Source organism: Mastigoproctus giganteus, chromosome 8 (assembly GCF_048544385.1).
Source record: "Mastigoproctus giganteus isolate SK-2022 chromosome 8, ASM4854438v1, whole genome shotgun sequence".
Lineage (NCBI taxonomy): Eukaryota > Metazoa > Arthropoda > Arachnida > Uropygi > Thelyphonidae > Mastigoproctus > Mastigoproctus giganteus.
This window is the reverse complement of record NC_143582.1, coordinates 29,541,243-29,567,558: the sequence shown is the minus strand read 5'-3', so window position 1 is coordinate 29,567,558 and position 26,316 is coordinate 29,541,243. Positions and strand designations below refer to the sequence as shown.

General features: G+C 39.0%; 2 protein-coding genes across 2 annotated transcripts in view; both read left to right on the top strand.

Moving 5' to 3' along the window:
• Positions 1 to 13,368, top strand: part of LOC150081400 (serine-protein kinase ATM-like) — a 313,728-nt gene extending 300,360 nt beyond the window's left edge. The window contains exon 33 of the mRNA XM_090380190.1: positions 13,304 to 13,368. Within this exon, the coding sequence (XP_090236316.1) occupies positions 13,304 to 13,368 (65 nt within the window). The remainder of the gene's footprint in view (positions 1 to 13,303) is intronic.
• tefu (Serine/threonine-protein kinase tefu) overlaps positions 1 to 26,316 on the top strand; it is a 222,120-nt gene that overhangs the window by 4,601 nt on the left and 191,203 nt on the right. Inside the window, exon 2 of the mRNA XM_090379277.1 lies at positions 12,966 to 13,057. The gene's annotated coding sequence lies outside the window, so the exon portion shown is untranslated. The remainder of the gene's footprint in view (positions 1 to 12,965; positions 13,058 to 26,316) is intronic.

Here is a 26,316-nt window from a genome sequence, read left to right as displayed (position 1 = left end):
GTGGCTCGGAGGAGAACTGATGGGGGCGAATGAATCACAGATTTAGAAATGTACTGCTTGTTTGATGTTTGTGGATCAATCAGGAACGGGACATGATATTGCCAAAATGTGCAGATGTAAGGAGTGTGAGGAAATCAGGCACCAACTCAGCATTGTTATGGGCCTATATGAGAGCTTGAAGGACAGGATATAAGTCCTCGAACAATTTAAATTGAGGGCCCATCAGGCTCTCAGCTGCCCACATCCACGGCTGAGCTAGCACGTGAACATCACACAACACAGAGGCAATTCCCAAGGCAGAATCCGCTGGTCCTACAGGAACTAGTTGTCGGTGACTCTGTTGTCAGGAAACCAGGGAATATATTGTACAAAGAGGATAGATGGAATAGGGACAAAAGTTGATAACGTTGTAGAGCAGATATCATCTTTTAAGGGCACAAAAGGTGATATTGTTGTACACGTTGGCACTAATGATATTAGTAGGAGACTGACGGAATTACTTAACAAGCACAGGTCAATATTGAAAAAAAGCTATGAGTTAGGGTTGAATTTGAAAACGTCTGTAATTCTGCCCAGACATGATATATGATGTATATGATGAGAGCCTTGTCGATCAAATTGGTCTTGGAGAGGTTGTACAAGGCTCAAGGGGTAGAATTTTTCTCGGCCTGGTCTGTGCTTCTTAACAGGAGAGACTGCCTCTACAGGAATGGGGTACACATAAATAGAAAGGGTGCAAGAATATTTGCTGATGCTATCGAGGCAGTGTTAGGTGGGTCGGAAAACTGCTAGTTTGGGGGATACACGGACTAATAGATTAACAGTAGCCGCTGGCAGAGATGAAAATGATTCTTGCACTGCTTCTATTGGAATGAGCAGCAGCCTGGAAAACAAGGTGCAGGGGATTTCAGAGACTGCTGGGATCCATTGCAGAACAAGTAAATACATGGCCTGTGTTAGAATAGCTAAGAATAGGAACAGGTGCATCTATACTTGCGTATACACCAATGCTAAGAGTTTGGTAAATAAATTTGATGAATTTGAGGTATTGCTCAAAACATCGAAAGGCAGATATTGTTGGGATATCAGAGATGTGGTGTCACACAGATATAAGGAATGCAGGAATGGAATTTGGGGAATAAAATGTGTACAGGAAGGATAGACAGGGTAGGAGGGGTTATGCTATTAGTTAAGAAACACATAAAAGCCAAGGAAGTACAGCTGGTCGACATGGGTGGACAGAGCAATGTTGAGTCAGTTTGGTGTGACGTAAGCACTGGAAAAGCAAAATTGAGAGTAAAAGTGTGTTTTAGGCCTAATTACTCTGATGAGTGTAATGAAAAGTTGTGCAGAGTAATAGTGGGCCAGTAAATCAAAATGTCTTATAACGGGGGATTTTAATTTCTCAAATATTGACTTGAATTTGTGGGTTGGTCACTCACACACTAGCAAGGCTTTTTTCTATTTATTGGATGATTGTTTTCTACAGCAGCATGTTCAGGAGGCAACTAGAAGGAGTAATACTGTTGATCTGGCTATCAGTAGTGATTCTTCATTAATTAGGAATCTGCACATAAAGGAACCACTAGGTGGCAGTGATCACAGTGTGCTGAAGTGAGATTTACTGAAAGAGGTAACTACCATCAAGGGAAAACGGAAGGAATTTTGCTTTTGTAAAGGTGACCATGGTGGTCTGAGACAGTTTTTAAATTCTGTATGGTGGGACCAACTGATGATGTTACCAACAACAAATTCAAAATGGGAAGAATTCAAAGAATTAATCTTGAAACTACTAGGCTTTTCATACCAACTAAGAAATATTGCTCAAGGTTTAGGCCTAAATGGATGTCAGATGAACTAATGAGACATGTGGTAGAGAAGAAAAATGCATGGGATACATAAATTAACAGGTGACACAGAAGCCTATGATAGATATAAGCTGGTCTGTAACAAAGTCACAATGGAGGTTAGGCAGGTAAACACAGATTACAAGAAATCTTTCGCAAAGGATGCAAAGAAAAACAGCAAAGAGTTCTTTATTTAGGTAAACTCTATCAGCAGAAGGGAATGAATTACATTGGTGCACTTGATATTGATGGTTCAATTGTTGATGATCCTGCTCAGGTAGCTAACAAGCTAAATGAGAATTTTGCATCTACATTCACACATGAGCGGTTATTCAGGGAGGGGAATGCCAGAGGTGTATTAAACTCTGGCAGTGAGCTAGGTGATTTTGTAATAACAGAGAGGAAAGTAGAGGAGAAATTGTTGAAGATAAACATAAGAAAGGCACCTGGAGTGGATGGGATGTATCCAGTTATATTAAAGGAGGCAGTGTCACAGACATTCTCTCAGATATGCCAGACAAGCTGTACTTGCTATCTGGGAGTCTAAAACGCTGATGGAACTGATATTCGGGTGACACTCAAGTCAAGTGGACCCAATTTCGGCGAAGTCCGGACGGTCTGTGACAGCCAAATCCTCTGCTTGCACCTTCGCGATGGTGGGACTGTTAGTAATCCTGGATATAACCTCCATGCGCAAGTACATGGTGGGTGACCACCCAGGTGTGAACCAACGTAAGCAGGGGTCGAGGTGTGGCGCCCACACCACATAGAGGAACGCCACCCCTCTGTGTTACCAGGCAGTACTAGGTGGTAGATGACTCTCATCAACCGGTGAAATACCACCACTTTGCTTATTGGAGGCTTGAAATGGTGGAACCCATGTTTAGTCTCTAGAGCTAAGTTCCGGTCAACCTTTCCCTATCTCTTCCATCATGCAGTATGATTGATGACTTTTGAGGTTATGATGAACGTCGTGGCAAGATCCAATATTCCTTACATTTCAAGGATACAGCTCTAGAACAGTGTTCGCAGGCCGGCCGCTAGTTAGTACACCGGACTGAACCTATTGGTAACTCTCTAGGAAGCTTCCGGATCAGCTAGCGTATAATCTTGCTGCCTCTACTCTGCCAGATGGTGACTGGAGGGAGTCCGAGTAGTGTGTATGCGGGGAGCATTGTCGTGGCCACGTTATGTCAAGGATCTGGGTATATTCTTACCACATGTACGCCATATCCAAAAATTTCATTACTTCATACAGCATGTCCCACCTACTTTTTCTTACTATTGAATACACCATGAATTGTCAAACTAATAGAGCAAGCTTATCTGCGAAAAGATCTAAACCTCCCAAGGACTTACTAATTCATTTCACAAATATACGTGGTCTCAATTCTAATCTCAATGATGTCCATTTCCACTTGCAGTCTGCCAAACCCCATGTACTTTTTCTGACAGAATCTCAGTTATCGGTTGATTCATCTACTGCTCATCTCAGATGCCCAAATTATTCGCTGTATGATTCCTTTCGCCTCAAAGGCGGTACATGTGCATATGTCCGTTCTGATATTCCCTGTCAGAGACTTGGCAATTTGGAATCTCCTCTCTTTGATCTTCTCTGGCATAAAATCTCTCTACCTCATTGTGTCAAATTCATCTGTTGTCTCTACCGTTCTCCCAACTCCACTAATCACTTGGAGCTCTTTGACTTCCTCTCTTTGCAACTTGACTTTCTCCAGTCCAACTTTCCTAACAGTGAAGTAATTTTCCTTGGTGATTTTAATGTTCACAACTCCAGCTGGCTTCCGTTTTCTAGTCACATCGACCCAGCAGGTCGAGATGCTGAGGCTTTTGCAATTACTAATGACCTTGCACAGATTGTTCATTTACCTACAAGAATACCGGACAATCCTAATCATACAGCCAATACGCTTGATCTTTTTCTCACAAACAACCCTCCTAAGTACACGGTCAAAGTGAGAGGTCCTTTAGGCACTTCAGATCACAACTTGGTGATTGTCTCTTCTCCAATGGGACCTTTATCTCATGGCTATTCCCAACCATGTGTTGTTTGGCATTACAAGAATGCAAAATGGGATGACCTGCGAGACTTCTTTTCTTCTTTTCCTTGGTCGGATTACTGTTTCTAAACTTCTGATGTCAACATTTGCCCAGATCGTGTCAGTGAAATTATTCTTGCAGGAATGGAATCCTTTATCCCACACTCCACTTTAAAATCTCGTCCTTTATCTAAACCTTGGTTTTCCAATAAATGTGCTAAGGCTGTCCAAGAGAAGAATGTTGCATATCGTAATTGGCTTGTTTCTAATTCTTCAGTTTCATTTTCTGCCTACACCAAAGCTCGCAACAGTTGTAAAGCAGTTATTAACCAGTCCAAACTAGAGTTTGAACAGGCTAAGAGTAGAAAACTTGCTTCTTGCGTTAATGGTAGCCGAGCATTCTGGTCTCTTGCCAAAGCTATTGGCCGCAACTTTTGCCCATCTTTGCTCCCACCTCTGTCCAAACCAGATGGTTCTGTTGCCACTTCAGCCAAGGATAAAGCTGACCTGCTAGCATCCCATTTTTCTTCCAGCTCATGTATTAATGATCTTGGTAAAACACCTCCCACCATTCCCAACACGCTCCATTCAATGCCTCCTGTGGTCTTCCGTCAAAAGGATATCAGAAGGATTTTGATGAATCTTGATGCTAAGAAAGCTCCAGGTCCTGATGGTATTTCTCCACTTGTTCTCAAAACCTGTGCTCCTGCACTTACTCCTATTCTTTGCCGCCTTTTTTCACTTTCTTATTCCAAAGGTGTTTTTCCTTCTGCTTGGAAATTTGCTCATATCCAGCCAGTTCCTAAAAAGGGTGACAAATCCCTCCCATCCAATTATCGTCCTATTGCAATTACTTCTACTCTTTCTAAAGTAATGGAGAAATCAATTAACCGCCAACTCTTAAACACCAAGAAACCTTCCGTCTGATCAACGATCACCAATATAGATTCCGTCAGTTTCGATCCACTGGTGATATTCTGGCTTATGTTACCCATTTATGGACTAATTGAATGGAAAGGTTCAGTGAAACACAAGTAGTTGCTCTTGACATCTCAAAGGCTTTTGATCGTGTTTGGCATAAATGTCTTCTAAACAAGCTTCCATCTTATGGTTTGCCAACTGTTTTTAGTAATTGGTTATCCAGTTTTCTCTCTGATCGCTCACTGAGGGTGATGGTAGATGGCTCTCTGTCTTCTAACTTCTCCACTAATGCCGGTGTCCCCCAAGGTTCAGTCCCCCACTCTTTTCCTCTTGTATATCAATGACCTTCTTCCATTGACTGGAAATCCTATCCATAGTTTTGCCGATGATAGCACATTGCATTCAACTTTCCATTTTGAGAAACCTTGTCCTGCTCAATCAGCTTCAACTTCTCGAAAATCTGCTACCAATTCCTTAAATGCCGATCTTCAGGTAATTCTCCAGTGGGGCAAAGACAACTTAGTTGATTTCAACCCTTCTAAAACTCAGTCTTGTCTTATATCTCGCAAAAAGGATTCTTCTACTCCTATGCTTATCTTTAGTGACACTCCGATTTCTAGGCAAAATGATATATCTCTTTTGGGGATTACCCTGACTTCTAATCTCTCTCTTGGCACAAGCACATTACAAATATTGCTTCCTCTGCATCTAAAAAACTTGGTTTTCTCTTTCGCTCTCGGCGTTACTTTTCTCCCAAACAACTGCTCACTCCGTATAAATCTCAAATCCGCCCTGCCATGGAATATTGTTCCCACATCTGGGGTGGTGCCCCCAAAACCTCTCTCCGGCTTCTTGATTCCATTCAGAAGAGGGCAGTTAGGTTAATTAATGATTCAATCTCTAACAGAGTCTCTCCACTCGCTTTCTCATTGACGCACTGTTTCTGCTACATGCCTCTTCTACAGATACTTCCATGGGCACTGTTCTTCTGAATTGGCTTCTATAATTCCTGCTCTCTCTTTCAAAACAGTCCGAACACGTGCCGTCACCAGCCAACATCCATTTACTGTCCAACTTCAAACCCACAGAACCAACTTTTCATCTTCCTCATTTATTCATTCAACTGTCGTTTTCTGGAACAACATTCCTTCATACGTATTTCCTGAAAATTACAATCTACAGAAGTTCAAGTCCAATGTCAACAAATATCTTCTTTCGTCTTCTTAACCTCAAACCCAAGCACGGTACTAAGTACTATAGGTTCTAATACCTCTCGTGTTTGGGGTTCTCATAAAAAAAAAAAAAAAAAGTAAGCAAACCCTTAGCCATAATTATGGAGCTTCCTTGGACTCAGGGGAGGTACCCATGGACTAGAGATGTACAAATGTGACCCCAATTCACAAAAGAGGATCAAAGGGCAACTCAAGTAATTATAAACCTGTTACTTTAACTTCTGTTCCAGGTAAAGTAATGGAGGCACTGGTTGAAGAAGCACTGCAGGATCATCTACACAAGACTTCAGTTATAGCTTGGACACAGTATGGTTTGGTTAAAGGGAAGTCTTTTCTGACCAGTTTGATTGGATACTATGATGTGGTCACAAAGGAACTGGATGCAAAGAATAATTTTGATATCATATATTTGGATCTTAGAAATATTTTTGATACTGTTGCACATGGAAGACTGCTGCTCAGATTTGAGCATTGTGGCATTGGAGGCAAATTCCTGCTATGTATAAATGGATGGTTGAGTGGGAGAAGACAGAAAGTGGTAATAAATGGGCACTGCTCTTCGTGGACTAATGTTATTAGTGGAGTCCCTCAGGGTTCAGTGTTGGGTCCATTGTTGTTTTCTGTATTTATAAATGATATTGATGGTGGTATATCATAGCAGGCTTAATGTCCAAGTTTGCAGACGATACGAAGGTTGGCAGGTTTGTTAATGACACTAATTACTGCAACAGGATCTAGAAAAGTTGAGCAGATGGGCTGAGAGGTGGCAACTAAAGTTTAACATTGACAAATGTCAAGTACTGCATATGGGAAGCAGTAACCCCAGAGTAACATATCAACTGTGTGGTACTACAATGACGGTGGTAGAGAACAAAAAGGACCTGGGGGTAATTGTGCACTCCGATATGAAGTTTTCTGAGCAGTGCAGAAGATATGCAAGAGTAGCTCATGGTGTCTTGTCAATGATTTACAGGAATTTTTCTAGCAGGGATAAGGAGGTGATTATCCCCTTGTATAAAGCAATAGTCAGGCCACACCTTGAGTATTGTATACAGATCTGGAGACCTCGTTTTAAGAAGGATGTAGAGCTGCTGGAACGAGAACAGAGAAATGCAGCAAGATTAGTGAATGGGACAAAGGGATGCTCTTATGAAGAAAAGCTTAAGTTTTGCAAATTACAGTGTCTGAACACTAGGCACCTGTGATTTGAACTGATTGAAGTGTATAATGCCTTGAATGGTTTGAGCATGATCAATGCTGATGGGATTCTTCCTCTTTTTTTTTTTTTTTTTTGATTTGGTAGTTGTTGGCGCATCGGCTTCTGTGGCCATATTGCACCTCCCAAGGTTTTTGCAGTACTTTGATCCAAGCCCGAGGCGGGAATCGAACCCGCGACCTTTGGGTTGCTGGGCAGGTACTTTACCCACTCGGCTAGCCTGGTCGGCTTTCTTCCTCTTGCTCAGAATAATCACCTGAGAGGGCATAAATTCAAATTGAGGAAAGACAGTTGTAGGATAGATGTGCAGAAGTTTGCCTTTAGCCAGCAGGTGGTTGATTGCTGGAACAAGCTTCCGTCTCATTGTAGAAGTTGATAGCTTAAATAAGTTCAAGGCAGAACTAAACAAACATTTGGAGCAAGTGGATGGGTGAAATTAGATTTGATTTATTTATTTGTTTTTTTTTGACTGATGCTATATAAGCTTGCTTTCTTGCATCATATGCCTTTACTAATGCTAGGTTCAAAGGTGAGTCTGCTTTCTGTCCAACAATCCTGCATTTGCTTGTTCTGAAATCAAACTTCTGTTTTTTTTAAAACATTGATAAAGGATTTGCTGAATGTTTTTTGCTTCATGGAATACTGAATTTTTCAGTGATATCTGTCCTCTTGAATCCTTTATCCACTTCATCTTAAACTTAATTTGTCGCAGATGCTCAAGCACAGCATGATCCAGTTTTTTAGTTTAGTGCTGCACATCAACAGTGGGACTGATTGAAAGATTAAATTTACACAAGAGACTTGGGGAACACTCTCCAGCAGTCGACATTAGCCTGCGGAAACTTTTCCATGGTTCATATTGATTGGTAGCTGTTATTCAAATTATGTTATTTCTCTGCTAACATCAACTGTTACTTGGTAGTTGATAGCCACCTACATCAAAGATTCTGAATCAGTAAACCACAAAATTAAAAACAAATCCATTGTTGAAATTAATCACTTTACTTAAGGTTGCCACGATATTACATTTTTCCTGTGTAAGGATGGCCCAAGTGACACAAGGTTGAGAAATGCAGATCGAAACTGAACTACAGTAGACTCTCGATTTTCCAGGATAGATGGTAAAATACAATAACCGGATAATCGATTTCTCGGTTAATCCAAAAATACAGAAGTCCTCAACATACGTAAGCTAAGACGTAACTTCTTACTTTGTTGAGTTTTACGTAACTCGGGAATGGCTAATAACAAATTGCTACTATATTATTATTGTCAAATCTGATTCAGCTCGTTACTTGTTAATCTTTCACCATTTTCATACATTCTTATTAGATTAATTTTCTGATCCAAATCGATCACTTTCCTTTTCTTGGTATATTTACTAGTACCACTGTCACTTATTCTCTTAGTCAGCACCGTGATAACTGTCAAAATGAAATTTTCTGTAAAGAACTTCACAGGGTTAAGGCGAAACCCCGCACAAGCTCATATTTTACTAAAGCACATTTCTGGAGGTCACTACCATAAAACAATAAAAACAAATTGCACTTTCCGTGTTATTTGGGCATCTAATTTTGTGCATTTAATTATAAACGAGTAGTAAACTCTGCCCTGTTTGTGCATCTAATTATAAACGGGTAGTAAACTTGATCTTATTGCATTTGTGAAAATACCAATAGCTAGAATTTTGTGGGTTTTTACGTTATTAAAGTGAAATGTGTCTCTCCTTCACTGAAATCTTCAATCATATGAAAAAAAAAAAAACCATAAATTATAAGAATCTTCTGTTCTTTCCTATTTTTTTGCTTGTTACTCTGTACCTCCTTGTGCAATTTGTGCATGCCGTGATCGTCATTATTGATTGTTTATTATTATTTATTATTTTTTTTTTAAATTTTACATGTTCGAGGGGCAATCAGGGGGAGTAATACCCTTGATCTGATTATCAGCAGTGATTGTTCATGCATTAAGAATTTGTAGATAAAGGAACCACAAGGCTTGTTTGTTTGTTATTTGGTTTTTAGGAGCATTAGCAACTAAGGCCATATTGCTCCAGGGATATACAGTGGTCATTCCCTGACCTTTCCGCATCCTCCGTATTTGGTGGTCACAGGCTTGAACCCCAGTCTAATCAAAAAGCGTGTGCTACGCTCTGCTTCTCCTGCCCACCTGGCTACAGAGGCGCCTAACCACTAGGTGTTAGTGATCACAGTGTACTGGTGTGGGATTTACTTAAAGATGTAACTACCAGCAAGGGTAAAGGGAAGGGTTTTTGTTTTCGTAAAGGTAACTACAGTGGTCTCAGACAGTTTTAAATTTTATAAAGTAGGATCAACTGATGTTACCAGCGGAGAATTCTAAATGGGAAGCCTTCGGGGACTTACAATCTTGGAGGCCCCTAAGCTTTTCATACCAACTAAGAAATGGATGTTGGATGAATTAATGAGGTTCGTTGCAGAGAATAAAAATCCATGGGATGCATATAAATTATTGGGTGATATAGAAGTCTATGGCAGATATAAGCTAGTCTGTAATAAAGTTACAAAGGAGGTTAGGCAGGCAAAAGCAGATTGCAAAGGATGCAAAGAAAAACAGCAAAGAGTTCTTTACTAATGTAAACTCTAGAAGGAAGGGGATGAATCAGATTGGACCACTTAACATAGATGGTTCGACTATTGATGATTCTCCTCAAGTAGCTGATAAACTGAATGAGTATTTTGCATCTACATTCATACATGATGAGTTATTCAAGGAGGGAAATGCCAGAAGTTTATCAAACTCTAACGGGGAGCTAAATGATTTTGTAATAACTGAGAGCAAAGTAGAGGAGAAGTTGTTGAAGTTAAACATAAAAAAGGCACCTGGAGCAGATGGAATCTATCCAGTTATAATGAAGGAGGCAGCAAGGGAAGTAAGCAAACCCTTAGCCATAATTATGAGAGCATCCTTAGAGTCAGGGGAGTCCACATGGACTGGAGATGTGCAAATGTATCCCTAATTCACAAAGGGGGTTCAAAGGGTGACACAAATAATTATAGACCTGTTACTAACTTCTGTTCCAGGGAAAATAATGGAGTCATTGGTTAAAGAGGTGATACAGGATCACCTAGACAAGACAGCAGTAATAGCTCAGACACAGCATGGGTTTGTTAAGGGGAAGTCTTGTCTGACCAATTTGATTGGATACTACGATGTGGTCACAAAGGAACTGGATGCAAAAAATAATTTTGATATCATATACTTGGATTTCTGGAACACTTGATACTGTTGCAGATGGAAGACTGCTGCACAGATTGGAGGGGTATGACATTAAGGGCAAGTTACTGCAATAAATAAAGGGATGGTTGAGTGGAAGATGGCAGAGAATGGTAATAAATGGACACTACTCTATGTGTACTAGTGTTATTAGCGAACTCCCCTGGGGTTTGGTGCTGGGCCCAGTGTTGTTTTGTGTATTTATCGATGATATCAATGAAGGTATAATCAGACTTAAAATTATCAGATGATACAAAGGTTGGCAGGATTGTTATTGACACTAAAGACAGTATGCTACTGCAACAGGATCTAGAAAAGTTAGGCAAATGGGCTGAGAAATGGCAACTGAAGTTTAACATTGACAAATGCAAAGTATTCCATATGCGTAGCAGTAACCCAAGAGAAATGTACCAACTGTGTGGTACTACACTTAGGGAGGTGGAGAATGAAAAAGACATGGGGGTAATTGTGCAGTCAGATATGAAATTCTCTGAGCAGTGCAGACGTACTGCCAGAGCAGGTCATGGAGTTTTGTCATTGATATATAGGAATTTTGCTAGCAGAAAAAAGGAGGTGATTATCCCTTTGTATAAAGCAATGGTCAGGCCACCCCTTGAGTACTGCATACAGGTCTGGAGGCCTTATTTTAGGAAGGATGTAGAGTTGCTGGAATGAGTACAGAGAAGGGCAACAAGATTGGTGAGAGGAAAAAAGGGGATCGCTTATGAAGAAAGGCTTAAATTCTGCAAGTAGCAGCATCTGGAGACTAGGCACCTGTGAGATGATCTGATTGAGGTGCATAAGGCCTTGAATGGTTTGAGCAGGCTCAATGCTGACAGGATACATCTGCTTGTTCAGATCAAGAACCTGTGGGGGCATAGATTCAAATTGAGGAAAGACAGCTGTAGAATAGAATGGGTGAAATGGGAAGTTTTTTTGTTTTTTTTTTTGGCCTGATGCTATATAAGCTTGCTTTCTTGCATCATATGCTTCAACTAATGCTAATTGGCCTGGGTTCAATGAGCACATTGAACCCAGGTCACTAACAATAGAATGTACTCAGATACATTTACATTTGATGGCTGATAGTGGGCACAGTTATAGCATGAATGTAGTGTGAAGTTCCCCTTCCCCATCGATCAAATGCAGTTTGGTAACAGGTATTACTAATGAAATCATGCTAATATTCAAGCATTATGTGCAAAGATGTTACTATTTGTTACCCTGTGGAACCTAACCTTAATTATACCAAATATGTTAACTTTACTACTACCAGCAAGGCTTAGTTTGCCAGACATTCACAATCATCATACAACTGTGCAGAAAAAGAAGCATGCAAGAATCTTTGGTAGTAATTCTTCATTCTTAACTTTGATCAGCCAAGAAGTTTATAACATTAATGTGAACATTAATCTTATATTTTTTGTATTCATTGGCCAATTCAGTATTAATTCTCTAAATTCTAATAATTTTACCCTGCTCATATTTTTATTAGTTCTTCATAAAAATATTGCTCTGATCAACAGATAAAATACTATAATAATGAATTTGTTTGATTACATACAAATTAGTGCAATAGCATCATTTCTGTACATAGCCAACTACTTAAGTAGTTACGAATTGGCATCATTTAAGTACATCTAATATTGTGAATACCCTCACAATGAGTTACCATGATATTGCACTACCTCGAATAAGCAACACTTCACCATAGGAGAAGACTATTGTTACTTATTCTTGGCGGATACTGCCACCCATAGAGCACTGTTTCAGAGCTTATTGGCTTCTCATCGGTGGGTGGGCAGATACCGTGGTGTTGCAGTGATGACAATCCATTTGTGAAGTATAACTCCACAATATGAGAGATGCCTGATGGTGCAAGGTAATTTAGATTACAACTTAATTTAGGGCTAGAGCCTCAGTTTACGAAAGAAGTTAACTTATGTACAAATTACATAATAATCTAAAAAAATCTATAAATTACATTGTAATCTAAATTACCTTACACCATTAGGCATCTCTCATGTTGTGGAGTTATACTTCGCAACTGGGTTGTCATCATTGCAACACCAGGATATCTGCCCACCCACCAATGAGAAGCCAATAAGCTCTGAAACAGTGCTGTATGGGTGGCAGTATCCACCAAGAATAAGTAACAATCGTCTTCTCCTATGGTGAAGTGTTGCTTATTCGAGGTAGTGCAATATCATGGTAACTCGTGAAGTTATTCACAATATGAGATATACTTAAATGATGCCAATTTGTAACTACTTGAGTAGTTGGCTACGTACAGAAATGATGCTATTGCACTGTTATATAATACTTCACATATAATACTTCTCTATTAAGTTAACTTCTTTCGTAATCCGAGGCTCTAGCCCTAAATTACATAGTAATCTGAATGTTTGTTTAATTGTAATGTCAAGTTTACTTACAGCAAAACAACTCTTTTCTGAGGATATTCAAAAAAGTGTGCTTCATCAGCTCATCTACAGATTAGTACATTTAAGTACCATAGGAGTACCTCAAGTAAGAAATATTAATTTATATTTACATGAAAGTTTTTAAAGTTCATGCATGTGCTAGTTGCAATCAGAAATTATTATCAAATTGTTTATATTTGAAATATAACTTAATCATACTGTTATTACTGTCCATGAAATGCTGTAGTGGTTTGAAATGTTGAAGATAAAGTTTTTAGTGATGGTAGCAGTGGGATAGAGGCTATATTAAATTTTAATAATATATAAAATTTAAAAATATGCTTATTTGCAGTACATTTAGTGTTGAATAATCCAGAAAATGTTAACAGTAGGACTTCAAAATGGATACCAAATTAATGTTAGAAAAACATTGCAAGGTTTTGGTTTGGATGTAGATCTTCCAGTCCCTACTGCTGCCAGAACTATTACCAGATTCAGCAAATTTAATAGTTTCTCAATAATTCTGAAATTACAACATTATCACTAAATTTGTAATCACATTATAACTGAATATGTAAATACAGGTCTGGCTGAGTGTAGTGGTTATATGCAGCCATAAGTGAAATATGGTGCCAAAAACCTCAATGTTCTTAATAATAATTTGGCATATCTACAGTTGCTGTGAATGTGTAAACTCTTCTGGCCTCTACTGGGTCAAGAATAAACAGAAATTTGTTTATTTCATATAAAATTCCCATTTTCTCAAATATAATATTGTTTACTTAGTCTGTGGGTAGCTGAGTTGCTTGTACCATGAGCACCTTCTGCTGACACAGAAGCTGCATATTTGAATCTTCTCTATCTGATAAATAAAAAAATAATAATAAATAAATGTTCTATTTATTCTCTAGGATATCGTCTTCTTATTCTCTTCTATTCTCATTATTACTTGTTGTTCTTCCTTTTTCTGGGAGATGCCTTTCTCTTTCCTCTCCCATCTTTTTTAATACTTTCCCATCCTCCCCTCCTTTCCTTACTTCTCCCACTATTATCCCATTTCTTTTCATAATTTACCTTGGAGTTTCCAGGTAATCCCTGGAAGCCCCAGTATGAGACTTTTAGTTTGGGGTCCCTGGCCTCCACGTGGCTTGGGATGGAGGTCAGGGGGCTGGGGACCAGATGTACTCTGCCCCTATATGCAAAGATACTAAGTTCAGGCACTCAGCATTCAACAGAACAACACATACACTACACACCCACATTGTCACACTTGGCGGCTTTGGCTCATGCCTTATAGATGCAACTGCAGCATACAGAGGAAATCCTGGAGACCACCAAAAAATACAAATTATACTTTAATACTTTACTCTTAGGATGACCACAAGGTCAGAGGAGTTAAATAACTTTCCAAGTCATTTTTTATCATCATTGTTTACCTATAAAAGCTATCTGAATGACCTGCAGTCATTTGCCAGAAAAAATAACAATTCACTTTTTCATGTTAATATTTTATTAAGTACAGCAAAACCTCATAAATCCAGTAACTACCAGATTAATGGCTTAACCTTTGCTGGAGTTTTGAAAATTCTAGTGTTTGGAAATATGATATCATAGAGAACCACTGGTAGTGAAGTGCCCAATTATCAAAAGATTATGCAGTGTTCCAACAAAGCAGTGAAGCATTTATGCCATTATGAAAATTGACATATTGTTCACCTCATAACGTTTTCCATGCAATGAATAAAAATATTAATATTATCAATGAAGAAAGCTGAATTTTATGTCACAATAGTGGTCCGGAATCTTGGACCTTTAGAACATCAGAAAACTCAGCTAGATTATCCATAGTGTCCTAATGCTGTGCAATTGATACATATTTACTTATCAGTAGCAGAACTTTGGATCCCCAATACATAAACTGCATTGATATTTACAAAAGAAAAACCCTTTACGTCAATAAGAAATTATGGGAGTGAAGTTCAAAAATATGTAATTAATGATATTGAAATTTCACATGATTATTTAATGAAAAAATTGTCAAGCCTACAGGCAAGTAAGGCTCTTGGGGTTGATGGCATATACCCTGTAATTTTAAGGGAGGTGGCAAGTGAGTGCATTGAACCATTGAGGCTAATTATGAAAGATTCTGTTCAATTGGAAAAGTGCCAATGTATCTCCAATACATAAGGGTGGTTCTAAGAGTGTAGTGGGAAATTACTGACCGGTCAGTCTAACTGAAGGACATGCAGCATGGTTTTGTAAAGGGAAAATCATGTTTAACAAATCTGGTTAGCTATTTTGACAGGCTCACAATGGGGAAGATTTAGGGAATAATTTCGACGTTGTTTATTTGGATTTCAGCAAAGCACTTGACTCAGTCCCACATTAGCGATTACTTTATAAGCTGGAACAGGTTGGAATCACAGGGATAATCCTTAGATGGATGGCAGGATTGCTTCAGGGCATAGAGAGTTGTAATAAATGGTTATTCCTCAGATTGGGTTAATGTAAGAAGTGAAGGGATAGAAGGCATGATGTCTAAATTTGCAGATGATATAAAGATTGGTAGAGTAGTTAATGATTACTGCCAAGCAGAACTTCTTCAGAGTGACTTAGATAGACTTCGGGATGGTCAGAAAAATGGCAGCTATGCTTTAATCCAGCAAAGTGCAAGTCTTAGACCTGGGGAACAGTAACTCCAAAATAACTTATACACTTGTTGGAATTGTACTGAACTCAGTACTGGAAGAAAGGGACTTGGGAGTTGCGATAAGGTCGGACATGAAGTTCCCCAAGCATTATAGACAGGTTGCAAGGAAGGCCCATAGTGTCCTATCAATGATTTATTGAACATTTGCTAGTAGAGATAAAGATGTCATAATCCTATTATATAAGGTTATTGTTAGACCAAACTCGGAATACTGTGTTCAAGTGTGTTCCCAAACTGCCAGCCTCTACCTACATGGGTGGTAGAGGCTGGCAGTTTGGGAAAATTCAAAGGTCAGATGGATAGTTACCTACAAGAGGAGGGAAATCCATCAGTTGTCTGTTTGCGTCTGTCTTATTATTATTTATTAATCATTTATTTAATTTAATTTTATTATTTTTTTTAAATTTATTTATCTTTTTTGGCTGGTGCAGCATAGGCCTTACGCTTTCTTGCAACATATGGCCATTACTAACTGTATTTACCTCAATTATTGGTAAATGCATACCAGTAGCAAAGTAAGATTCCGATGCATTGACATTATGACCATGACATTATGACATTATGACCATGAGAAAATATCATGTAATTTCCTGAAGCAGTTTATTTCTCAATATTAATCCAGCACTTCTCCCATGACTTGAATGCATCTTGAAAATCCTTCTTCTTCATCATAGTGTTCAGCACTGCCTGCGATTCGGTTTGGATATCCTCTGTGCTGTCAAATCTTTGACCCTTCAGCGTGATTTTCATTCTTGAGAAGAGGAAGAAGTTGCAGGGGACTAAGTCTGGTGAATAAGGGGAGTGGGGAACGATTGTCATGTTGTTGGATGCCAAAAACTGCACCACAGCGAGAGATGTGTGGGCCAGTGTATTGTCATGATGAAACACCCAGTTCTTTGTGTACCACTTCTCTGGACATTTCCTCCTGACGGCTTCACTTAACCACCTCAGGACATTGCAATAGAACTTTGCGTTGATGGCCTGCCCAGGAGGGACGAATTCCTTGTGGATTATCCCGTCAGTGTCCAAAAAACAGTTCAGCATGGACTTCATTGCTTTCTTCGGTCGGGACGAAGATGGACTCTTCCACTGGGATAATTGTTGCTTGGTTTCTAGGTCATATCCATATACCCAACTCTTGTCACCAGTGATGACCGCAGAAAGGAAGTTTTGATCACTCCTGACCCATTCTGGAAGATCTCTGCTAACTTCCGTGTGATGCTGCTTTTGGTCTTCACTCATTAACTGTGGCACGAACTTAGCCGCAATCCTTCTCATGTTCAATTCGTCTGACAAAAATCTGCTGACACGTGCTGTACAGTAGTCCTACAATGCCACAAATGTCATGGTTGGTCCGCCTGCGGTCTTCACTGATCATTCACTGCACGAACTTTTGTGACATTTTCTGTGGTGGTGTTCAATGATGGATGCCCATAGCAATCGTCATCATCAAATGACATTCAACCATTTTTAAAATGGTTAAACCAGTAGTAAATCTGCATCTGGCCTAAAGCATTGTCACCAAAAGCTTGTTTCAACTTCTTATGGGTTCCTGCTGCTGTTGTATCATTAAGAAGGAAACAAAACTTGATGCAAGCACATTATTATTTCACATCAGCCATCACAACAGTCACAAACTATATGACACACACACACACACCACCAAAGAACTGCACATAAATATTCAATGACTCTATCCAGCCCGACAGCATGTGTCACACTGGTTCACAAAGGATGCGTGCAGTGTTACCTAGTGCCATAAGTCCGTACTAGATGTGGTTCCCATGCAACATTCAAATTCGGAAACATTTGGGTAGCACTTCGTATATCTCACATTTGTTATTATAGAATATGTAATTTGAATTGCTCTGATTCAAATTATGTATCATATAAATTTTAATGCAAGCAAAGTCAGACTTAGAATGTAGTGCTCATAAACTTTCCCATGGCCACTGCTTTGGCAAGAATGGAAAGGTTTTCCCATTTTTATCGGTGTGTGTGTCGCACATTTCTAATTAGAAGGAACCTATTTTGTAGAAATGGAAGATTGTGCACGGGTCTTTGCAATTGTCATTGAGGAAGCCTTCAGGAAAACTGCTATTTACGGGACTACGGAACATACATACATACATGCATGCATTTATCTGATGATATTAGTTGAGAAAACACTTGTACACATCTCAAGAATTCTTGTGTAAGGTTTGTTTGTTATTTGTTTATTTGGAGCATTAGCAACTAAGGCCATATTGCTCCGGGGATATGCGGTGGTCATTCCCTGATCTTTCCGCATCCTCCGTATTTGGTGGTCACAGGCTCGAACCCCGGTCTAATCAAGAAGCATGTGCTACGCACTGCTGCTCCTGCCCACCTGGCTATGGAGGCGGCCTTGTGTGAGGTGTCAATGGTTAAAGGGCCCCAACCTCTGACAGCAGAATATTTATGAGGACAGTAATGTTTTAAGTGAATGGGTAGCTAATGCTAGGACAGTAAACCTATATAACTTCAAAGGATCTTTATAGTACAAAACAACACAACAATACTTAAGTCTGAATTGTGAGTGCAGTAATGTCAAGAGGGTTGTCAGTATGATTGCTGAGTTTGAATTCCTGGTTAGGACAGCTAACACTGATATAATAAGGCTAGAAGGAACTTGGTATCACCTAGAAATAGGGAACAGTGAATTTCACAGTGGCATGTATAATTTATTTAGGATAGATAGACAAAATAGGAAGGGGGGAGTCATGCTTTCTCATCAAAAGCAGCCTGAGGGCAACAGAATCATTTAGGATTCAGCACTTATACATGCCATCATAGAATCTCTGTTGTGTGAGATAAGCTGGAAGCTGTTAGATAGACCAGTTAGTCTAACTTCAGCAGTAGGGAAAATCATGGATGCAATGATTAAAAATGCAATACAGGGGCTTCTCAATAGAAATGGAATTCTAATGAAACAGCATAAATTTATAAAAGGCAAATCTTTTAACTGGTCTGGTTATCTATTTTGAAGGAGTCACTCATGAGTTGGATGTAAGAAATAATTTTGACATTTTTATTTGATCCTTATCAAAGCATTTGCAGTCTCACATGGGAGATTAATATATAAACCAGAGATGTTGTTATCAGGGGTATGAATCATAAGATGGCTGAAGGAGAGGAGGAAGAGGATTGTGATACTGGCTCAAACACTTCAGTTTGAGCCAATATCAGAAGTGCCCTGACGTATTAAATTTTGAATTCATTTACTCTTTTTTTTTTTTTTTTTTTTTACTCTGATCTGAATATAAGAAATCTTTACTGCAATATATATATATATATATATATATAAAGTATATATTGCCAAAGTAGTGCCATCAGAACCAATTAAAGAGTGGAGATTTCATTCAGGGCCTTAAGCTTTTACCACATTGAGAAATTTATTAGATCATGCAACTGTTGCTATTTATGAACAAAATTGCCAACTCACTGAAATGGAAATTTCATCCACTTGTATTGCCCATGTGTCACCTAAAAGAAAATTAAAAGTAACCCAGAGGACATGTGGTTTTTCAAAATACATAAGTGGATCATCATCTATTGTGGAAAAATATCATAAAAGAATGACTTCACAATTAAAATATTATTTCATTTGCTTTTCTCCTAAAATAATATGCACAGTATCCTTAATTATTCTTTAAGTGGCATGGTGTATAGATCAAGTATACAATAATCTGCCACTTATAGTGCTTTCCCACTTTTAATGCTCTTTTCTTCTGACCTTTTGGTCAGTTGATGGTGCTAGAAAAAATGCAGTGTAGCTAAACTAAACATCTGTAAGGTAACATAACTGAAGTTTTTAGAGCTTTAAATGGGTCAAATAAGGATGCCATCAGCATTTGCTTAGCTAAATGCTGATAGTCTCCTTACCCTGTATTGGATGACACACACACACACTTGATGATTCAAAAATTGAAATGCGATGGTTATAGTATAGACTTGCTGGAATTTGCCTTATTGCAACAGTCAGTTGCTCTCTGGCCTTCAGCCAGAGAGTAACTGATTCCTTCTTATTAATAGCATCCAAAAAATGTTGAAGGTGTCAAAAAAACAAGCATAATGCAGGTTTTCAACCTACACATTACTTAAATGCTGTTCCCATTACCCATTACTTCATAAATACTGCTCTCCATGCCAAAATAATGGTTTTACCACTTGACACTCAGTTGAAAATATCTGAATTAAGTTCCTACCAGTGACTAGAGGAATTTCTATAGGCCTTTGATTGAAAATCAATTAATGTGTTTGATTGAAATCAAAGCTGTAGTTACCAGTAAAGCTTCCCCTGTGAGCTGTTAGCATTAGCATTAGCATTAGTAGAGGCATTTGATGCAAGAAAGCAAGCTTATGCAGCATCAGCCAAACAAAAAAAAAAAAAAAATCCACTTCCACTTCACCCCTCTGTTCGTTCAAAATACCTGTCCAGCTGAGCCTTAAACTTATTTAGGCTATCAACCTCCACCACAAGGGATGGAAGTCTGTTCCACCAACCAACCACCCGCTGGCTAAAGGCAAATTTCCGCACGTCTATCCTACATCTGTCTTTCCTCAATTTGAATTTATGCCCTCTCAGGTGATTTTTCTGAGCTAGAGGAAGAATCCCATCAGCATTGAGCATGCTTAAACCATTCAAGGCTTTATACACCTCTATCAGATCACCTCGCTGGTGCCTAGTCTCCAGACACTGTAATTTGCAAAACTTAAGCCTTTCTTCGTAAGAGCACGCCTTTGTTCCATTCACTAATCTTGTTGCCCTTCTCTGTACTCGTTCCAGCAGCTCTACATCCTTCTTGAAATGAGGCCTCCAGACCTATATACAGTACTCTAGGTGTGGCCTGACCATTGCCTTATACAATGGAATAATCACCATCTTATCCCTGCTGGAAAAATTCCTGTATATCATTGACAATACTCCATGAGCTACTCTTGCAGGCCATCTGCACTGCTCAGAGAACTTCATATCTGCCTGCACAACCACCCCCAAGTCCCTTTCATTCTCTATAAAGGTGTATAAAGCCTTGAAAGGTTTGAGCATGCTCAATGCTGATGGTATTCTTCCTCTTGCTCAGAATAATCACCTGAGAGGGCATAAATTCAAATTGAGGAAAGACGGATGTAGGATAGATGTGCGGAAATTTTCATTTAGCCAGCGTGTAGTTGGTTGGTGGAACAGACTTCCATCCCTTGTCATGGAAGTTGATAGTCTAAATAAGTTTAAGGCTCAGCTGGACAGGTATTTCAAACAAACGGAAGGGAGAAGTGGAAGTGGGGTTTTTTTTGGCTGATGCTGCATAAGCCTGCTTTCTTGTATCATATGCCTCTACTATTGCTAATGCTAACACAAAAATGTATAAGTTAATCAATTTCCTAATGCATATCATAATATAACTCCTGTTCTGCTGTCTCTGCAGTTATTGATGAAGTGATATAGGAATGTATCACAAAATGTCTGAGTATTCTCATCTTTTGAGAAATGTGACAAATTTTTAACCCTTTGGGGGAGGGAGACGTTCTTTGGTTTCTTCAATTATATTATAATTACAGTTTGCTTGCATTCAATATCACTTAAAAAATTACCTTAGATTTATAAGATTTTTATATATTATACAGTGATTCAAAATTTGCACAACCCAAAATGAAAGAGCTAATTTGTCTTGTTTTTGTAATCATGCAAAAACAAGACAAATTGGCACATCAAACAGAACAGTGTTTGTAAAGTTGCACTTACACAAACTCATCCATACTGTTTTGGATGAGTTTGGATGAGTGCTCTTATGACATATACTGTATCTGAACCTATATTTTTAGTTAAACAATACTTTTGTTCAAATTGTATATGTATGTAGTAGTAGTAGTAGTAGTGGCATGTGATGCAAGAAAGCAAATGTATGAGCTTATGCAGCATCAGCCAAAAAAAAAAAAAAAAAAAAAAAATCACACCAGTCCCTCCAAATGCCTGTCCAGGTCCTCCTTAAATTTATTCAACCTATCAACTTCCACAACAACAGATGGAAGTTTGTTCCAGCAATTAACCACCCGCTGGCTAAAGGCAAATTTCCGCACATCTATTCTACATCTGTCTTTTCTTAATTTGAATTTATGCCCCCTTAGGTTCGTAATCTGAACAAGTGGAAGGATCCCATCAGAATTCAGCGTGCTCAACCCATTCAAGGCCTTATATACCTCAATCAGATCGCCGCGCAGGTGTCTAGTCTCCAGCCTCTGCAATTTGCAGAACTTAAGCCTCTCTTCGTAAGAGGATCCCTTCATTCCCCCTCACCACTCTTGTTGCCCTTCTCTGTACACGCTCAAGTAAATCTACATCGTTCCTAAAATGAGGCCTCCAGACCTGTAGTAGTAGTAGTAGTAGTAGTAGTAGTGGCACATGATGCAAGAAAGCAAGTGTAGGAGCTTATGCAGCATCAGCCAAAAAAAAAAAAAATCATCACACCATTCCCTCCAAATGCCTGTCCAGTTCCTCCTTAAATTTATTTAACCTATCAACTTCCACAACGACAGATGGAAGTTTGTTCCAGCAATTAACCACCCGCTGGCTAAAGGCAAATTTCCGCACATCTATTCTACATCTATCCTTTCTTAATTTGAACTTATGTCCCCGTAGGTTCGTAATCTGAACAAGTGGAAGGATCCCATCAGAATTCAGCGTGCTCAACCCATTCAAGGCCTTATAGACCTCAATCAGATCACCGCGCAGGTGCCTAGTCTCCAGCCACTGCAATTTGCAGAACTTAAGCCTCTCTTGGTAAGAGAATCCCTTCATTCCCCTCACCAATCGTGTTGCTCTTCTCTGTACACGCTCAAGCAAATCTACATCCTTCCTAAAATGAGGCCTCCAGACTTGTACGCAATACTCAAGGCGTGGCCTGACCATTGCCTTATACAGAGGGACAATCACCTCCTTTTCCCTGCTAGCAAAATTCCTATATATCATTGACAAAACCCCATGACCTGCCCTAGCAGCCTGTCTGCATTGCTCAGAAAACTTCATATCTGACTGCACAATTACTCCCAGGTCTTTTTCATTTTCTACCACCTTAAGTGTAGTACCACACAGTTGGTACGTTTCTCTGGGGTTATTTCTACCCATATGCAGTACTTTGCATTTGTCAAGGTTGAACTTCAGTTGCCACTTCTTAGCCCATCTGCCCAAATTATCTAGATCCTGTTGCAGTAGCACACTGCCATTACTGTCATTAACAACCCTGCCAACCTTTGTGTCATCTGCAAACTTCGACATTAAGCCTGATATACCTTCATCAATATCATTGATAAATACACAAAACAACAGTGGACCCAACACCGAACCCTGTGGGACTCCACTAATAACATTAGTCCACGAAGAGCAGCACCCATTGATTACCACCCTCTGTCTTCTCCCACTTAACCATCCTTTTATCCATTGTAGCAGCTTACCCTTAATACCATTCTGCTCCAGAATGGTATTAAGGGTAATGTATGCAGTACTTAAGGCGTGGCCTGACCATTGCTTTATACAGAGGGATAATCACCTCCTTTTCCCTGCTAGCAAAATTCCTATATATCATTGACAAAACCCAATAACCTGCCCTGGCAGCCTGTCTGCATTGCTCAGAAAACTTCATATCTACCTGCACAATTACTCCCAGGTCTTTTTCATTTTCTACCACCTTAAGTGTAGTACCACACAGTTGGTACGTTTCTCTGGGGTTACTTCTACCCATATGTAGTACTTTGCATTTGTCAAGGTTAAACTTCAGTTACCACTTCTTAGCCCATATGCCCAAATTATCTAGATCCTGTTGCAGTAGCACACTGCCATTACTGTCATTAACAACCCTGCCAACCTTTGTATCATCTGCAAACTTCAACATTAAGCCTGATATACCTTCATCAATATCATTGATAAATATACAAAACAACAGAGGACCCAACACCGAACCTTGTGGGACTCCCCTAATAACATTAGACCACGAAGAGCAGTATCCATTGATTACCACCCTCTCTTTCTTCTCCCACTTAACCATCCTTTTATCCATTGTACCAACTTACCCTTAATACCATTCTGCTCCAATTTGTACAATAGTCTTCCATGCGCAACAGTTTCAAAAGCTTTTCTGAAATCCAAATATATGATATCAGAATTATTTTTTGCATCCAGTTCCTTTGTAACCACATCATAATAACCAATCAAATTTGTCAGACAAGACTTTCCCTTAACAAACCCATGCTGTGTCTGAATTATTGCTGCAGTCTTGTCTAGATGATCCTGCAATGCATCTTTAACCAGTGACTCCATTATTTTACCCAGAACAGAAGTTAAACTAACTGGTCTGTAATTACTTGTGTCACCCTTCGATCCCCCTTTGTGAATTGGGGATACATTTGCACATCTCCAGTCCGTAGGAACCTCCCCTGAGTCCAAGGATGCTCTTATAATTATGGTGAAGGGTTTGCTTAGTTGCTTTGCCGCCTCCTTTAATATAACTGGATAGATCCCATCCACCCCAGGTGCTTTTCTTACATTTAACTTCAACAATTTCTCTTCCACTTTGCTCTCAGTTATTACAAAATCATTAAGTATCTTGCTACAATTTGATAACCTTCTGCCATTTTCAAACCTTAATAATTCCTCATGTGTGAATGTAGATGCAAAATACTCATTCAGTTTGTTTGCTATCTGAGCAGAATCATCAACAGTCGAACCATCGATGTCAAGTGAACCAATCAGATTCATCCCCTTCCTTTTAGAGTTTATATAAGTAAAGAAATCCTTGATGTTTTTCTTAGCATCTTTTGCCAAGGATTTCTCGTAATCTGCCTTCGCCTGCCGAACCTCCTTTGTGACCTGATTACTGATTAACTTATAACTGCCATAGGCTTCTGAGTCACTTGATAATTTATATGCATCCCATGCATTTTTCTCCTCTGTTACGAGTCTCATTAGTTCATTTGACAACCATTTAGGCCTAAACCTTGAACAGTATTTCTTAATAGGTATGAAACTTTTAGTAGCATCCACGATTAATTCCTTGAATGCTTCCCACTTAGAATTTACTGTTGGTAACATCGTCAGTTGATCCCACTGTACAGAATTTAAAAACTGTCGGAGACCACTGTACTCGCCTTTACGGAAGCAAAAACCCTTTCCTTTACCCCTGATGGTAATTAAATCTTTAAGTAAATCCCATATCAGTACACCGTGATCACTGCCACCTAGTGGTTCTTTTATCTGCAAATTCCTTAAACATGAATGATCACTGCTGATAACCAGATCAAGAGTATTACTTTCTCTGGTTGCGTCTCGAACATGCTGCTGCAGAAAACAATCATCAAAAAATCATCATCAAAAAATCATCATCCAAAAATCATCCAAAAATCCAAAAACAATCATCCAAAACAAACAATGTATTTTTATAACCCCCAAGAGCTCACATCTGGTGAGTATGTATTAGTATTAGTAATGGCTACATGGTGCAAGAAAGCCTATGGCTTATGCTGCACCAGCCAAAAAATAAATATAAATAAAAATAAAAAACCGCTGGCTAAAATAAAAAAAATAATACAACAATGATAAAAAAATAATACAAGAATGATAAAAAAATAATTATAAATAAATAATAATAATAATTAATAAAAGAAAAGGAAATTAAACCTATCATCCTATGTGCTTCCCTCACTCAAAGGTACTATCCAGATGACATTTGAATTTCCCCAAACTGTCAGCCTCTACCACCCATTTAGGCAACTTATTCCAGTAATTTATAACTCGCTGGCTAAAATAAAACTTCCTGCAGTCCAATCTAAACATTTCCCTCCGTAACTTTAATTTATGTCCCCTAGTTATTGCATCATTTATAATCTTCAAAATATCGTCCTCATTCATTTTACTGATGCCTCTCAGAGTCTTAAACACCTCAATCAAATCTCCTCTAAGGTGTCTAGTTTCCAAACTCTGCAATCCACATATTCAAAGTCTTTCTTCATAAGGACGCCCTTTTGCCGATCTCACCAGGCGAGTTACCCATCTTTGCACCCTTTCAAGAAGCTCAATGTCTTTCTTTAGGTGTGGTCTTCATACTTGAACACAGTATTCCATGTGTGGTCTAACAAAAGCCTTATATAATGTTATTATCACGTCCCTATCTCTACTTGCAAACGTTCGATAGATCATCGATAGGACACCATGGGCCTTCCTTGCAACCTGTTTACAATGCTCAGAGAATTTCATGTCTGACCGTATTGTAACACCGAAGTCCCTTTTTTCCAGTACTTGGTTTAGTTGAACTGCCATTTTTCTGACCATTCCTGAAGTCTATCTAGGTCTCTCTGAAGAAGCTCAGCTTGACAGTGATCATTAACTACTCTACCAATTTTAACATCATCTGCAAATTTAGACATCACGCCCTCTATCCCTTTATCGATGTCGTTTATGAAAATGAAAAACAACAGAGGTTCTAATACTGATCCTTGGGGAACCCCACTTCTTACATCAACCCAATCTGAGGAATAGCCATTTATCACAACCCTCTGCCTCCTGCCCTGAAGCCATCCTGCTATCCATCTAAGGGTTTTTCCCGTGATCCCAACCTGTTCCAGTTTATGAAGCAACCGCTCATGTGGGA